At 38.9% G+C, this 17923-nt stretch overlaps 2 protein-coding genes across 4 annotated transcripts in view; one reads left to right on the top strand and one right to left on the bottom strand.

Annotated features, from left to right (window-relative positions):
- The first annotated feature begins 47 nt into the window (after positions 1–47).
- mrpl38 (mitochondrial ribosomal protein L38) lies at positions 48–9675 on the top strand. 2 transcript variants are annotated; one of them, XM_063003621.1, is made up of 9 exons: positions 48–129; positions 3564–3749; positions 5770–5901; positions 6034–6236; positions 6323–6395; positions 7439–7484; positions 7560–7718; positions 8852–8988; positions 9485–9675. In XM_063003621.1, exons 1-9 carry the CDS (start codon positions 51–53, stop codon positions 9619–9621), a joined length of 1152 nt encoding a protein of 383 aa, XP_062859691.1. In that variant the 5' UTR covers positions 48–50; the 3' UTR covers positions 9622–9675. The 2 variants fall into 2 exon arrangements, with proteins under 2 accessions (XP_062859691.1, XP_062859692.1); XM_063003622.1 differs by lacking the exon at positions 48–129 and adding an exon at positions 2573–2587.
- A 4454-nt stretch (positions 9676–14129) lies between these two features.
- The window catches only part of fdxr (ferredoxin reductase), a 72078-nt gene continuing 68284 nt past the window's right edge, over positions 14130–17923 (bottom strand). For both annotated transcript variants that reach the window (XM_063002854.1, XM_063002855.1), the window contains one exon: positions 14130–16160. In XM_063002854.1, the coding sequence (XP_062858924.1) occupies positions 16030–16160 (131 nt within the window). In that variant the 3' untranslated portion in view covers positions 14130–16029. The remainder of the gene's footprint in view (positions 16161–17923) is intronic.

Here is a 17923-nt window from a genome sequence, read left to right as displayed (position 1 = left end):
AAAGATGCTACGTTGCGTGTTTACGTCACTCTGTCATACGTCTTTTAAACATGGCGTTACAGAGGAGTGTAACGCGGTTGCTAACGAATTTAGGGGTCAAAAACAATGCGAGGCATTTTAAAACAGCAGGTAAAGCAACACTGCTTTTATTTATTATGTTTCTTTTGTGCCATTATGTTACTTTGTTTTGTTTGTTATTTAAACGGCTTTTATTTGTAGTCATTGCATCAACCTACGTACTAACGTACTCAGTAGTGTCTTAATAACTTATAACCTATAGATAATTTAAGCATGCTTTCTAGTATGGTTTGTTTGTTTATTAGGATTTTAACGTCATGTTTTTACACTTTGGTTACATTCATGACAGGAACGGTAGTTATTCATTACACAAGGTTTATCAGTTCATAAGTTTATATCAAGCACAGTCTTGGACAATTTAGTATCTTCAATTCACCTCACTTGCACGTCTTTGGACTGTGGGAGGAAACCGGAGCATCCGGAGGAAACCCACGCAGACACGGGGAGAACATGCAAACTCCACACAGAAAGGACCCGGACTGCCCCACCTGGCGTTCGAACCCAGGACCTTCTTGCTGTGAGGCGACAGTGCTACAAACCAAGCCACCGTGCCACCCGTTTTGGGAAGTAAGAGAAAACAAGAGTACCAAGAGAATTATCACACACTAATATAAATTATAACTGCATTTACTGAAGTGTGCTTTAATTTCACCATATCACCCATTGCTGTTTCACATTATTCCGAACTATAATAATGACACTTGTTTACTATTTTGTTTAACATTGTGGTGTGTAGTAGGGATGCAAATCCATTTTGGTAAGCAGAGAAAGCAGAGTTCTGACTTTATACTGGTGCATGTTGAACATTTGCAATTTATGCAAAATCCAAATCATTTCTGTATAAAAAGTGATTGTGTGCATAATAACTGGTTGTGTTATTTTGAATTATTACACTATCTATCCTACTAGATAGATAGATAGATCACTTTATTAATCCCAGAGGGAAAGTCAAGTATTACAACAGCTCAAGGTACATTAGAAAAAAATTAAGTAAGTAAAAGTCTCAGTTAAAAATGATTAATTAAATAGCCGCTCAGGTGGTGCAGCGGTCAAATACGCTAGCTCACCAGAGTTGGGGTTTCGAATACATCGTATGAATCTCAGCTCTGCCTTTCCGACTAGGCTGGGCGGCTGCATGAACAATGATTGGCTGTTGTTCAGGGTTAGAGGGTAAGAAAGTCGGCTCATAGGGCCTCATAACGACTGCGGCCCCTGCTGGCTGACTGATGGCGCCTGCACAGGGCTGAGGAATAATGCTGATGGGGTGTGGCCCTCCGTACACAGTGCCCGTCAAGTGTATGAACTCGACTCGTGCAGGTGAAAAAATGCACTATCTGTACTGACTGTGCGTACTGGAGGGGGCGCATGTCAGTTGAGAGGCGTCCTCAGTCAGCGGTGAAGGGTCGAATCAGTATAGAGGACGCAGTCAGGGTAATTGGACACGACTAGACTGGGGGATAAAAATTGGGGGGGGGAAAAAATTATTAATTAAATAGGTTCAAGGTGCGTAAGAAATATTAAGTAAGTATTGCAGTACAATGTTATATACAATATGTGAAATAATAGAAAAATTATAAAAGTGTCCTGTGCATTAAATATCCATCGATGTGCAACGACATAAACAGAGTGACAGATCATGCTTCATGAGTCTGTCCTGATAGTCCTGATATTGACTCAGTGAGCAATGATGTCCCGGCACAGTGGGGATGAGTTCTACAGTGAGATCGCTGTTGGTACATATTATTTTCTGTATCGTTCCCTCTTACAGCGGAGCTGAATAAATCTGTGACTGAAAGTGCTTCGCTTGTCTGACTTGGAGGTCATGGAGGGGGTGTGATGGATTGTCCAGTATGGAAATGAGTTTGTTTAGGGACCTCCTTTCAACCACCAACTCGAAACCTTCCAGTGAGCAGCCCAAGACTGAGCCAGCCTTCTTGATCAGTTTCTTAAGTTTTTTTGCATCTCCTGCTCTGATGCTGCCTCCCCAACACACTGCTGCAAAGAACACAGCCCCCGCAACAACAGACTGGTGGAAAATAGTCAGCATCTTGCTGCACACATTAAAGGACCTGAGCTTTCTCAGAAGGTAGAGTCTGCTCATCCCCTTCCTGTACACAGCCTCTGTGTTGGCTCTCCAGTCCAGTCTGTTGTCAAGCCAGACACCCAAGTACACCCAAGTACGTGTCCACCAGTTCAACATTCTGACCCATGATGGTAACAGGGGTGGTCAAAGTCCTCTTCCTCCTGAAGTCCACCGACATCTCCTTAGTTTTGGAGACATTCAGAAGCAGGTGGTTCCAGAGCAGAATTATAGGAGCAGAATTATATTATTGTCAAACTCTTGCACATTGTTTGTGCTAGCACTTGTCCTGATCATACAAGAGTGATCAGGCTCTTTTCACCAACCAGTGGCAAATTTTTATATAGATCCACTACACAGAGAGAAGAACATTGTAGACTGAGGTATTCCTCCATCACCAGACAGCAGGGGTCACTGTTTGGAGCAACAGTGAGTACATAGCACATCCAACACGCCCTTTCTTTCCCCTCCAGACAAGGTCAGTTGTTGTGTAACAGCCCCAGTTATACACAGTATATAGTATGTTATATTTGGTATCATAACAGTATTGCTATGTTATATTTGGTTGGTAAAGTTTGGTATAGTATTTCAGGTGTTTGCTTTGGTGACCCAGGTAGTTGCAAGGATGTTTCTTGATGTCTGCTTGTTGATATTATAACTCTGTTTGGTATGTTATGGTGGTTGTTCATTATTTTTTTAAGCAGTTTCCACAGCAACAGGAATTTGTTGGGGTGTTGTTAGGTTATTGCAAGAGTGTTGTTGAGTGAGTACTGTGGCATTGTAGGTGGTTGCTAGAGTTTTGCTAGGTGGGTCATACGGCATTTGAAGGTCTTGCTGGGTTATTGCTAACTGGCTGTTTTGATGTACCAGTTTATTACATTTACGGCTTTTAGCAGACGCTTTTTATCCAAAGCGACTTACAGTACTGTGACAGTGTATAGTCTAAGCAATTGAGGGTTAAGGGCCTTGCTCAAGGGCCCAACAGTGACAACCTGGCAGTGGTGGGGCTTGAACCAGCAACCTTTTGATTACTAGTCCAGTACCTTAACCACTAGGCTACAACTGCGTTATTACTAGAATGTTGCCGGTTGTTGCTACATGGTTTCCATAGAAGTGCTAATAGTTGCTAAAGTGTTGCTAGCTGGTTGCTATGGTATCCAAAATATCATGTAGATATTAGATTTATGTGATAGGTTTATGTGGTTTATGTGATTTCTACATGGTTTTCTTAGTAGAAGAGTAAACATGAGAATTATGCTTGGCACTGGTCCTCCCCCACGTTTGAACCAGTGACTCAAGTCAGGACTTTTCTTGCTTAACTCTTAACTCTTAAATTCAAATGTTTAATGTAGCTCATCTGTATAAAATGTGCTAGCTAACATGGACTGTTACTTGTCTCCTGCAGCTGTATTATGTCGACGAGCTGCACCACTTGGTCCAATGCCAAATGAAGATATAGATTGGAAAAACCTGGAATCTCTGGAGAAATATCGCAGTTACACACGCTACCTCCAAACAGCAGAGGAGGCCAATAATAAAGAGGTCTGGTGGAAGACCTACAGAAAACATGCAGAGGAGAAAAGAGAGTCAGGTAGGTATTTTATTGTGTAATAAGAATCTAATATTAAACCGTCACCATCCTGAACACTGATTGAAATGGGCCTTATAAAAAAGCACAATGTATGACAAGATCAGTTTATTCATGTAAAATACCATTCTGTCTGAATTACCAAATATCATATAAACTGGAAAAATATCAATTCAGACTACGAATGTAACGATGCACCACAAGACAGTTAAAATCGGTGCACATGTGCCATGATTCGAATCGCTTATTCATTTAAGATGAAATGATATTCACTTTGAACAGCAGAGTGCACTGGCGCTATTCAAAGTTGCCAGGTAGGGGGATTTTCCAGCCAAATGTATTTATGTGAGGATGCTTTCTTTATTTCTATTATTCATTTATTTATATAATGTTGGATTTGTTTTAAAATTTCATTTCAGTTTTTACACAATAAGCATTATTTGGCATACTTTGTACCTACCTCAGAAATAAAAGGGCATTCATTATTTAGATAAAAAAAAGATAAGCACAAATACAGTATTTTATTTTATTTTTTTTAAGAGAAATAATAAAAGGAAACTTTGTCATAATTTGTCTTCAATTTCATTTTGTTAAAAACATTGGGAAAAAATCGTATCGTGAACCCAGTATCGTGAATCGTATCGCATCATGGGTAGAAAGTATCGTTACATCCCTAATTCAGACACATTTTACACTTTATTTATCAGAGCTGAACAGTACATCTATCAGCATTGACTTTTTTGCACATGCAACAGTCACATTACAAAGTCAGTCACGTTTGTAGCTTGTCCACTATGAAGCCTGGTGGATGGATATGTGATGATGTGTGGCTGTTCTTCTTCCAAAGGACATTGACAACATGTTTGGATATATTATAATGGAATCCTTTAAATAGCAGTAAATATTAAATCAAAATGTAACTGCCTCAGCTAGAAAGATTAAACTGGTTTGGGTCCACAGACATGAACCTCAGAATCTGAGGGATCTGGAGTGATTCTGTATGAAGGAATGGTCTCTGATCTCTCACTTTCTACATTTACATATTCAGGATTTAGCAGAAGGCACTTATCCAGAGCGACTTACAGAAGTGCTTCCCTAGTAAACATTACCGTACTCTAGTTTAAGTAGACAACAGTCCAAGAACACATCTGCTAAAACTCTGTTAGAACCAAAGTTGGTGATGGTTTTTTTAATAGTTTAGCGAGAGACTCAGATGTTCAGACAGACATGGGAAGTTCGTTCCACCACTTGGGTGCCAGTACAGTGAAGAGCCTTGATGCTGGTCTTCCTCGAGTCCTGGGTGGAGGATCAGGTCGAGCAAGACTAGTGGCTCGGAGGTTGCGTGATACAGAGTGGGGTTTGATTAGACCTCGAAGGTTGCTTGGGGCTGGTCCATGTTCGGCTTTGTAGGCGAGCATCAGTGTTTTAAACTGAATGTGTGCAGCTACAGGAAGCCAGTGAAGAGAATGCAGCAGTGGGGTGATGTGGCAGTGTTTAGGTTGGTTAAAAACCAGACGGGCAGCTGCATTTTAAATGAGCTGCAGGGGTTTAATAGTGGACATAGGAGCACCTGCCAGGAGGGATTGCAGTAGTCCAGCTGTGAGATTACAAGTGACTGCACAATGATCCGAGTGGCTTCCATGGTGAGAAATGGTCGAATCTTCCTGATGTTGTAGAGGAGGAACCAGCACAATCTTTTTATTTTGGCTACATGAGAAGAGAAGGTCAGCTGGTTATCCAGGACAACACCAAGGCTTCTTACATTATCAGATGGTCTGATCTGGGAGTCATCAAGAAAGATGACTAGGTTCTTTTTATTTCCAAAGGGAAGCTGTACACATTATAAAAAAAGGATTGCCACTAAAAACTATTTCTTTTTTATGAAAGGATTTAGTTTATTGTAGTCACTGTACAATAGTTACAATTAGTCTATGTTAATTGAATAAGTGATTAATGTTTTCTTATTAAGTTCTATTATTTACCTGTACTTACCCTATGTCTAATGTAATATGTGGTGTTCTAGAATTTGAGCCGGTGAACATCGGGTTGCCTCACTTTCGGCTTTCTAGGACAAAGGAAGCAAGAGAAAGGAGGAGGATGGTTAGGGAAAACAAAAAGAACCCTGAGCTGGAGAGAGCTGATCGTCTGCGCACACGTATGTCACTTTTACTATTTCACTTCAGGAAGGAATGAATTGATATTTAGTATAGTGTACATGTAGTCTAATATTTTTAGATAATTATATCCACATGCATGCAGTGTGACTATTTTGCTTTTTACGTTCTAGTTCGGATTCCTTTGGATCAAGTGAAGGAAGATTGGGCGAAAACCAATGGGCCATACCAAATACAGAGGTTAGCAGAACACTACGGAATCTACAGAGACCTCTTCCCCATGGCTTATTTCATTCCACGAATCATGCTAAAGGTGGCATTTGGAGACAACAGTAGTGCCATGGTGCATTACGGCAATCATATACTACCAAGTCAGGTAACACTTTGCTGTTTCACACCAGTAATCTTCGAGCTATCCCAGGTGCTGTTTCAAAATTAGCATTGTTTTTTTATGTGTTTCAGGCATCAACAGCACCTCGTGTTCGTTTCGAGGCAGAGGAGAATTCATTGTGGACACTGCTCCTAACAAGCCCAGGTACAAACACAATTTTGATCAAATGTGAAGGGCATTGGGTATAACTAGACATGTGCATCTTCTATTATTCACCGGACACATGCTGTATTTGTCCACTTGTGTGTTTTTCCCCCTTTAAGTTCATGTGGTTTGTTAAAGAAGGTGAGAATGTATGAGGCCACACATGAGAGTTGGTCTTCATTAAGAGCAGTGGTAGCTCAGTGGTTAAGGTACTGGACTAGTGGTCAGACGGTTGCTGGTTAAAGCCCTACCCCTGCCAGATTGCCACTGTTGGGCCCTTGAGCAATACCCTTAACCCTCAATTGCTTAGACTGTAAGTCGCTTTGGATAAAAAAAGCATCTGCTAAATGCTAAAATTGTAAATGTCCTCCTATATTTACATACATCTTCTTATAATACATACAGCACAAAGTTAGGTAGAGTAACACCAGACCTAAACCTTTAAGTGAAGATGTCACATCATCTCTTTATAATGGTAAGCACTGGATCAGTGGTAACACATGAACGGGAGGTAGTGTGTTTTGGGAAACAAAAATGTTCCACATCACTCTTAGGTTTTTAATAGATGCTTCTACAGTAATTCTTATGTTAAGACCATTTACACTGGTGCTTCAAATCAGTGAAACTGTGTCCTTATTTATATTGTTTTAGTTTCTCAACTAAGAAGGTCCTGGGTTCTATCCCCAGGTGGGGTGGTCCGGGTCCTTTGTATGTGGGGTTTGCATGTTCTCCTCGTGTATGTGGGTTTTCTCCGGGAGCACCGGTTTCCTCCCACAGTCCAAAGACATGCAAGTGAGGTGAATTGGAGATACTAGATTTGCCATGACTGTGTTTGACATTAAATGCGTGACTACCTGTTCTGTCATGAATGTAACCAAACTGTGTAAAACATAACATTTTAAATCCTAATAAATAAATAAATACATTCTAAAAGGACTGTATGTGTACCGACTTAAATCACACCGCAACATGACAAGGTAAGGTGTGGCAATCAGCTTGAACAGGTGCATGGTTGTCTGATCTGTGTTGGTATGTTTTCACAGATGAGCACTTGCAGGATGGTGAGCAAGAATATGTTAATTGGCTGGTGTAAGTATCTCCTCATTCCTCAGTTTTTCCTAATGACTTAATGGAAAGCACCAACAAATCTTTGTATTTATGCAGTGGGAATATTCCTGGAAATGCTTTGCATTCTGGTGAGGAAATCTGCAATTACATCAGTCCTTTTCCTGCTAAGGGAACAGGATTCCACAGATACATCTTTGTCTTGTTTAAACAAGAAAGCATTGTTGACTTCAGCAGTGATCACAGACCATCTCCCTGGTGAGTTAAATAAAGCAGAAAACTGATAATGTTATTATATTATATACAATATACATGACTAGGCATAACATTATGACCAGTGAAGTGAATAACACTGATTATCTCTCCATTACCTGTTAGTGGGTGGGATATATTCGGTAGTAAGTGAACATTTTATCCTCAAAGTTGATGTGTTAGAAGCAGGAAAAACGACAAGGGCCAAATTGTGATGGTTAGACGACTGGGTCAGAGCATCTCCAAAACTGCAGCTCCTGTGGGGTGTTCCCAGTCTGCAGTGCTCAGTGTCTATCAAATATGGTCCAAGGAAGAAACAGTGGTACATACAACAGGTTCATGGGCAGCTAAGGCTCATTGATGCACGTAAGGGAGCGAAGGCTGGCCCGATCCAACAGACGAGCTACTGTAGCTCAAATTGCTGATTAAGTTGATGCTGGTTCTGATAGAAAGGTATCAGAATACACAGTGCATCACAGTTTGTTGTGTATGATAGCCGCAGAACAGTCAGAGTGCCCATGCTGACCCCTGTCCACCACCGAAAGCGCCAACAATGGGTACTTGAGCATCGGAACTGGACCATGGAGCAATGGAAGAAGGTGCCCTAGTGTGATGAATCATGTTTTCTTTTACATCACGTAGATGGCTGGGTGCGTGTGTGTCGTTTACCTGGGGAACACATGGTACCAGGATGCAATATGGGTTGAAGGCAAGTCGACGGAGGTGTTCTGCCATCCATGTGGATGTTACTTTGATAGGTACCACCTAACTAAGCATTGTTGCAGACCATGTACACCCTTTTACCAAGTACTGAGGATAAGGGGATTAATAATAGTACATATGGACATTTGTCAAGAGAACTAGAGGAATTAGACTGAACATTATGTTTTATCATCTTATTATGCTACACAAATTGCTTTTATGTATCAATAAATATTCTTTCTCCATTTACTAAGACCCTGAGACTACCTTTTAGAGCGAAGGGGTAGAATATTTCTCATTGCTACTGTAGGAAAACCTAGTATTTTGAGGTAAAGGATTTGAATTTAGGGCACTTTTACTTGCAGTCTGAGTATTGCTGTGTGCATACAGTATACTTGGTTAATTACTATAACAGCATTTTGTGTGTGTGTGAGCAGTTACAGTCTGAAGCAGCGAAGCTTTAAGACTCTGGACTTCTACAGAAAACATGAAGATGTGATCACTGCTGCTGGACTGGCTTTCTTTCAGAGCCAGTGGGATGAATCTGTTACCAGCACCTTTCACACCCTGCTTAGTACGTTTTTCACACACACACACACACAAACATGAATGCATGTTACTGATGCAATCACTGTTACTTTAAGAACATGTTTTTGCTACTAACTAAGGGGTGGGTGCGGGGTGGATGGCATGGGTGGCACAGCAGTAAAGTGTGCTAGTCCATGATCGCTGGGATTAAGGATTTGAATCCACAGTGCTATGGGCCGGTCGGGCGTCTACATACAGACATGATTGGCTGTTTGGGGCTTGCCATCCGGTCTGGTTGTTACCCACCGGACCCACCATAATCTTGAGTAAAGCAATGATAGAAAATGAAATTAAATAATTGTCATTTTTACTCAGCAGTCTACATTTAATGACCCACAATGACAAGAACATGTTTTTAGAGTTTCAAAAATGCATTTTCTTACTATTATTTTATTCATTGGTTTAGGGGAAAATGATTTTTTTTTCGTTTTTGTTTTGATATGAACAATAAATATAAGAAATGATTCATTTCTCCCCCACAGATATGAAAGAGCCAGTGTTCGATTATGACAGGCCTCCAGTGTACCACCCACCCCAGAAAAAGTACCCTCATGGCCAGCCACTCAGATACATGGACCGCTATAGAGGACGAAAAGAACACACTTTTGGCATTTATTAATAGTCTGTACATGTGCAAGTAAAGACATTTCTAATAAAATCTCTGAGTAATAAAGTCTCTTGAGTAATGTTAATCTGCAGAAAAGAAACTAGGCTATACAGATTCTGCCTCATTCTTTTAACCAGTCAATGACCTTTAATTGTTTAACTCAATATGTGGCTAAATATTCTTACTGTTTGTCTAGAAATATTAACATATCAACATGCAATTCAGTGTACCACACAATCTACTACCCTGTGAAATCAGCACTTGAGACCAGTATGTCAGTTTTAGTGCCAAATATACATGAATGAAAAGGAGTCGGAGTCTGATAAATCAGAATTCTGCACAAAACCGGTGTTTTCTTCTTGGGGGGGGTTTGAGTGATATCTGCACTAGCAATCTGAATGCCTCTTCAGGTCTGCTCTTCCCTTTCTGCACGATATTTTCAACAGGTTGATGCAGGTCCATAGCTATAAAAATGATTAAAGCCTCCATCCATCCCAGTAACTGTTTAGTCTGCTGCAATCAAAGCGCTTCCTCAGTCTCAGTCCTTGGCCTGTTCAATATGCCCAACAAGTCTAAATTAAAAGAGCATTGAATGTTTAGAAAACAAATTTTGTACTTATTTCTTTTAATCACATACCTTTCCACTTGTTAGATCCTTATGATGGGAGAATATGGAAAAAGCTACTTTGAATCATGTGACCAAGCCATTTATTTCTTACCTTCACTAGGACTAGGAATCTAACAACCTTTCCGATTAGGATTAACATATGTAACACATTTTGGAGCAACATCTGCTTTCATCTAGAGAGCTGTTATCAGCCATAACATTAAAACCACCTCCTTGTTTCTACACTCACTATTTTATCAGCTCCACTTACCAGCACTTTGTAGTTCCACAATTACTGACTGTAGTCCATCTGTTTCTCTGCATGCTTTGTTAGCCCCATTTCATGCTGTTCTTCAATGGTCAGGACCACTACAGAGCAGGTATTATTTGGGTGGTGGGTCTAATAGAGTGGACAGTGAGTGAACACGGTATTTAAAAACCCCAGCAGCGCTGCTGTGTCTGATCCACTCATACCAGCACAACACACACTAACACAACACCACCACCATGTCAGTCACTGCAGTGCTGAGAATCATCCACCACCTAAATAATACCTGCTCTGTGGTGGTCCTGACCATTGAAGAACAGCGTGAATGGGTGCTAACAAAGCATGTAGAGAAACAGATGGACTACAGTTAGTAATTGTAGAACTACAAAGTGCTTCTATATGGTAAATGGAGCTGATAAAATGGACAGTGAGTGTAGAAACAAGGAGGTGGTTTTAATGTTATGGCTGATCAGTGTATTTTTAAAGACGCCCTTGCTTCTTTCAGAAAGACGATGCTAAGCCACCTTCTGCAGGTGTTGCAGCAGAATGTCATTGTAGTAACAGAGTACTGGTGCTGGACAGGCTATTGTGCAATGCAAACTTTTTAGCCAAGCCAAAATGGCACTGCACCACCAAGCCACCAGTGGGCAACCTTGCCTGAATTCTGAAATGTGCACCACCTTATCAAATTATCAAGTGAACTTTGGTATATATACTGTAAGTCTGAGCCTTGTTTACTGTAAGCCTGAGCTTGTTTTGAGGCTGTTTTAGTCGATGTGCTTTCAAAGATTCTGTAATGTGACAGTGAACTCTTTTTTTAAACAAAAAAAATTGCCTTTTGTGCTTTTTATTTGTGTATGTTAATAAACTATCCTGCAAAGTTAACCACATGGAAGATACTGACAGTGGGTCATTGCATACTTTAATAATAAATCAGCCTGTAGTTTGTCGTACCAAACTTATTTTTGTTTTGGACAAGATGCTAGAGATCAACTCCTGAGTTTACAGCACAGAAAAGACAGCAGTGGAATATTCAGCAAGAATATTTTTACCATCTTTATAAACAACAAAAACATATCATGATTTCATAAGATATTTCAAATGATCAATGACAAAACAACTGCAGATCCATTTGACTCCTTAAAAAAATTAAGAGAGGAAAGAACTTCTTAAAAAATCAACAATGTTTCTATAACTCCTATTGCACCACACAAGAATGTTGTCCGCAATAATGTATTTTTAATAATGTTTGTTTGTTTATTAGGATTTTAACGTCATGTTTTACACTTTGGTTACATTCATGACAGGAACGGTAGTTTCTCATTACACAAGATGCATCAGTTCACAAGTTTAATGCAGACATTCCAAGTTGCAAAAACTCATTTCAGGGAGGTACCCCCGGACCTCGACCCCGACCCCCGAAAACCTCTCGCACACACCAAAGGATATGGGTGATAACAGAACTTTTAGGAGCTGCTTACTGAGCTACTAAGCTAACTGTTTGCATCACAAACACATTAATATGTACTACATAGTGCACTAGATAGTGTGAAAGATAATAGATTTATGTTCCCTACATAGTGCACTAGATTGTATATTAGAAAATAATTTATGTTCCTTACTTAGTGCACTAGATAGTGTACTAGATAATAGACTTATGTTTCTTACATAATGCTTTAGGTAGCGTATTAGTTCACGGATTTAGGTTCCCTACATAGTGCACTAAATTGTATATCAGATAACGGATTTATGTTCCCTACATAGTGCACTAGATAGTATTTTAGATATGAATTTATGTTCCCTACGTAGTGCACTAGATATTAAATTAGACAATTGGTGTATGTTCCCTACACTGCACTAAATTGTATATCAGATCACGGATTTATGTTCCCTACATAGTGCACTAGATAGTGTATTAGATAACGCATTCATGTTCACTACATAGTGCACTAGAAAGTATAACTAGATGATGATTTGTGTTCCTTACATAGTGCACTAGATAGTGTATTACATAATTAATTATGTTCCCTACACAGTGCACTAGATTGTATATTCGATCATAGATTTATCTTCCCTACACAGTGCGCTAGATTGTATATCAGATAACTGATTTAATACGCGATCGGGGAATAAAGTCTGTGTCGCCTGCGCGTGCGTGTGTGTCGCTCTTGGCCGCTCGTTCTAGATTCCGGGAGATTTTATCTGACTTGCGGCCATCAGGGAGCCTGTTAATGTTTAATGTCTGTTAATGTCGAACACAGACATGGACAATTTAGTATCTCCAATTTACCTCACTTGCATGTCTTTGGACTGTGGGAGGAAACCGGAGCACCCGGAGTAAACCCATGCGGAAACGGGGAGAACATGCAAACTCCACACAAAAAAGGACCCGGACCGCCCCACCTGGGGATCGAACCCAGGACCTTCTTGCTGTGAGGCGACAGTGCTACCCACTTAAAAAATGTATAACCCTTTTAATAATGTATAATAAAGTATTCAATAATACAAAGGACACTCCGATCTTCAAACAAATCTTTACTAAATGTACCTTAGTCTCGTTTAAAACACAAGGGTGACCGTGCTTTCTCAGTTGCTGCTCCCAGACTGTGAAATTCATTACCTCTTGGTATTAAATCCCAGACTTCGATTGATGCTTTTAAAACTTGCCTTGAAACCTACCTTTTCTCTCTGGCATATGAAGATGGTTAAGCAGGTGTTTCTTTTACTCCCGCTGTTTAATTTTTTTTTGTATATTTTATATTTATTAATCTAACAATGTACATTTATATATATGTATTTTCTTTTATTGTTGTATTCTGCTGTACAGCACTTTGGTTAGCTTCGGCTTTTAAATGTGCTTTATAAATAAATTTTATTGAATTGAATAATGTATAATCATTTATAATAATGTATTGGGGACAATAATGTATGTTTACAGTATTCATTTTACCACTGAGCAAACACTTACAAAAGTAATGTTTTGTGGTATCTGTTATTTGTCTTAGTGAATACCAACCAAAACAGCACCAATATACTGTCAAGGCAAGTCAAATTTATTGAGCAAGTCGAGGGCGAAAGTGGCAAGGACAAACTCCCTTAAAATTACAGGAAGAAACCTTGAGAGGAACCAGACTCAGCAGGGACCCATCCTCTTTGGGTGGCCTGGACAATACTTTAAATATACTGGACCACAATCAGGACTTAAATTACACTTCAGTATGATCTCTGCAAACTGGTTGTTTGTGGTCATTAGCAACTAGCTAAGTAATCTGTAGTATGTAATCTTAAGATGAACATTTTTCCTGTTCCATATTAAATATGTTTTTTCAGAAAAAGAAGGGTTTAATTCCTGTTTTACTGGCAGAAGGATACAGTGAGTATCAGGTTGCTAAAACATCACTTTATATAAACAAGATCAAGCAGTAGATATGGGGGACAACAAATGTACATACTAGAAAAACAACTCTTCACTAACTTGGAAGACCGACTCGTTTGAATATCACTCTCTAACCATTGTATTTGTAGGACAAAGTGACCTACAAAAAGAGTTGGCAATTGCAGCTGGGGCAATTAAGGATAATTCGAAACAGGTTTCTGGGGGAAGGGCTACACACATACGGTGGATTCAGAAAGTACTCAGACTCCTTTAAGTTTTTGCACACTTTATTGTGTTTGATTCATAATAAATATAATTGCAATTTATATTTATACCCATCAAGCTACATTTAATCACACATAATGACAAGGTAAATACATGTTTTAGAGGTTTTGGAAAATTACTACAAAGTCAAAATGTCTAATCTTAAATCTCTAATTCGAAGAATTATTCAGACCAATTTTAAGGCACTTTTGTGGTCAGGTGCATTCTGTTTGTTTTAATTATTCTTGAGATGTGTCAGACCATGAAGTCCAATAAACTGTCCGTGGATCTCTGCAATCAAATTGTGTTAAAGTACAGATTAAAGCAAAACAATGTCTAGGGTTTGAGTGTTTCCAGAACCACAGTGGTCTCAAAGGTTATTCCAAGCTACTTCTAGTTCAAATTTTTAACAGGCAAGAAGGGTCTTGGTCAGGGATATAAGAAATAACCCAACAATCACTCCAAAAGAGCTCCAAAGGTCATGTGCAGAGAGAGTAGATGTCTGATAGATGGACAGCAATTTCATCATAAATGATGCCTTTCCCAGTAGCTCCAGTTGAGTAAAATGTGTATGACAGCCCACTTAGAAATTGCTAAACGGTTCTAAAGGACGATGAAACAAACATGTTACTCTTTGAACAGCTAAAACAGGCACTAAACAACCTGGCTAATTTAATTCCTTTGGTGAAACATGGTGGTGGTAGCATGCCATGTGGGAGTTTTTCATTAAAAGGGACAAATGCTATGCAGCCATTGACAGTAACATGCTTGGAGAAAACCTCCCCTAAAGCACCTTTCAACCTGCGAATGACCCAAAACATTGACCCACAACACTGGCCACTAAATGAATGTACATTGGAATGGATAGTAATTATTTATTAAAATATAAACACATTAACCAACATCAAAGTCCTGCCATACAAACGCTCTTTTAACTGAATGATCACAAATCACACACATACTTGTCTTGTCTTGTAAGAAGCCTTCTCAGAAGAGTGGCTGTTATAGCTGAAAGAAAGCCCATTTAATAACACTGTAAAGCCCATTTAATAACACTGTAGGATAACCATTTAAAAGAACACTGCACTCACAGTGCAACTTTTGTCTCATAGGCAGTTATAGCCTAGTGGTTAAGGTACTGGACTAGTAATCAAAAGGTCACTGGTAGCTTACCACTGTTGGGCCCTGAGCAAGGCCCCTAACCTTCAATTGCTTAGACAAAACAGACCGTCACTGTAAGTCGCTTCGAATAAAAGCGCCTGCTAAATGTCAAAAATGTAAAGGTATAGCACTTGTGAGTCACCAAATACTCCCAATACTTTAAGAACAACTCTCCTTAATAAGCAATTGCAAAAACGTTTTGATATTTCACTTACTAAAGTACAAGATTATATGGAAAGATTCAGGGAGAAAAACTCAATGTCTGTAGTCTTTGAGGCCATGCTTTGAGCCCATTTGACACACCCAAAGCTAACATATACCCTGTTACCGCTGGTTGTAAGTGCAGTTACAGACTTACAATGGGCATAAATCCTGTTTTAGTATTTTATCAGTGGACACTTTTGATCACTTTCTGATTATTGATCCAGTTTTATTGTGGAATGGCTTATACAATGTAGTAAACTTTGGCAGCATCATGACTGGCCCAATCACTAAGTCATCTGTGGTCTTCTATAAATATGTAAGTTGTTTACTATGTAATTGATTTTGTACACCTGTCAGCAGTAAGTGTGGCTAGAACACTTTAAATTAATATATAGTACGGGTGTCCACATACTTCTGGCAAGCTATACATGAGTCCCAGATACTGCAACTTCAGTTGTTATAAATGTAAAACATGTAAAACATGTAAACTATCCAAATCAATTCAGTCACAAGGTAGGATTTGATTCGATGATGTCAGGCTCAGGACCAGGCAACCTCCAGCATCTCTTTCACATCAAGGATTTTCTCTCTGGGCTTCCCCACAGCTTCTCCATGCCGCACCTCCTCCGTGTTGATTTTCTCCCATTCCGAAAAAGATACAGATCTCACTCCTGCAAATACAAGAGCACAGCTGGTAAAGGTACTAGCCATTTCATCCAGGTCAATTTGGGTCTGCTCACACTCAAAAACAGACAATGTACCAATACATTGCAAGGCATTGTCATGGGAATATAAACCTTAAAAAGATTGACACAGACAAGTGGAGTAATAGTCCAATAAGTCCAATTTATTAATTTTACCCAGCTGTGGACCCCTCCAGGGTACATGCATATGCCACGCATCCACCAAGGAGAAGTGAATAGTTCTCTCCATCTCACTATTTTATCTCCCCACGTTACAGCCCCAAGCTCATTCTGCTTAAAGATCCAGATCAAGGTCAACTCTCTACAAAGAGTTGTTTATCATTAAAAGGATAGATAGATAGATAGATAGATAGATAGATAGATAGATAGATAGATAGATAGATAGATAGACGGACGGACGGACGGACGGACAGACGGACAGACAGTACAAGTAATGTACACTCTATGTATTTAAATAAATATAATAAAGATTTAGTTTGTAATATAAAAAACTTATCCTGGCAGTAAATATTGTTAGATGAGATATGTAATACATAATATATGAAACTGTTGTAAGGTGTTCATTGCATCATAGATACAGTGGGGTCAAAAAGTATTTAGTCAGCCACTGATTGTGCAAGTTCTCCTACTTAGAAAGATGAGAGAGGTCTGTAATTTCATAATTTACAAATACATTCTTTAAAAATCCTACAATCCTTTTTTTTTCTCATTTTGTCTCTCATAGTTGAAGTGTACCTATGATGAAAATTACAGACCTCTCTCATCTTTCTAAGTAGGAGAACTTGCACAATCAGTGGCTGACTAAATACTTTTTGACCCCACTGTAGATAGATAGATAGATAGATAGATAGATAGATAGATAGATAGATAGATAGATAGATAGATAGATAGATAGATAGATAGATAGATAGATAGATAGATAGATAGATACAGTAGATAGATAGATAGATAGATAGATAGATAGATAGATAGATAGATAGATAGATAGATAGATAGATAGATAGATACAGTAGATAGACAGACAGACAGACAGACAGACAGACAGACAGATAGATAGAGATAGATAGATAGATAGATAGATAGATAGATAGATAGATAGATAGATAGATAGATAGATAGATAGATAGATAGATAGATAGATAGATAGATAGACAGACAGACAGACAGACAGACAGACAGACAGATAGTACAAGTAATGTTGTACACTCTATGTAATTAAATAAATATAATAAAGATTTAGCATGTAATATAAAAAACTTATCCTGGCAGTAAATATTGTTAGATGAGATATGTAATACATAATATATGAAACTGTTGTAAGGTGTTCATTGCATCATAGATACAGTGGGGTCAAAAAGTATTTAGTCAGCCACTGATTGTGCAAGTTCTCCTACTTAGAAAGATGAGAGAGGTCTGTAATTTCATAATTTACAAATACATTCTTTAAAAATCCTACAATGTGATTTCCTGGATTTTTTTTTTCTCATTTTGTCTCTCATAGTTGAAGTGTACCTATGATGAAAATTACAGACCTCTCTCATCTTTCTAAGTAGGAGAACTTGCACAATCAGTGGCTGACTAAATACTTTTTGACCCCACTGTAGATAGATAGATAGATAGATAGATAGATAGATAGATAGATAGATAGATAGATAGATAGATAGATAGATAGATAGATAGATAGATAGATAGATAGATAGATAGATAGATAGATACAGTAGATAGATAGA

The sequence above is a fragment of the Trichomycterus rosablanca genome, chromosome 10, assembly GCF_030014385.1.
Source record: "Trichomycterus rosablanca isolate fTriRos1 chromosome 10, fTriRos1.hap1, whole genome shotgun sequence".
In the NCBI taxonomy this organism is placed as follows: Eukaryota; Metazoa; Chordata; class Actinopteri; order Siluriformes; family Trichomycteridae; genus Trichomycterus; species Trichomycterus rosablanca.
Note: the sequence above shows the minus strand (reverse complement) of the source record. Positions and strands in the feature narration are given on the sequence as shown.

Excerpts from the sequence above, each read along its gene's own strand:
- mrpl38 (XM_063003621.1), top strand. The coding sequence starts at position 51 with ATGGCGTTACAGAGGAGTGTAACGCGGTTGCTAACGAATTTAGGGGTC. Across the intron at positions 7,485-7,559 it reads GAATATGTTAATTGGCTGGT|TGGGAATATTCCTGGAAATG; the intron begins GTAAGTATCTCC and ends GTATTTATGCAG. Across the intron at positions 8,989-9,484 it reads CACCTTTCACACCCTGCTTA|ATATGAAAGAGCCAGTGTTC; the intron begins GTACGTTTTTCA and ends TCTCCCCCACAG.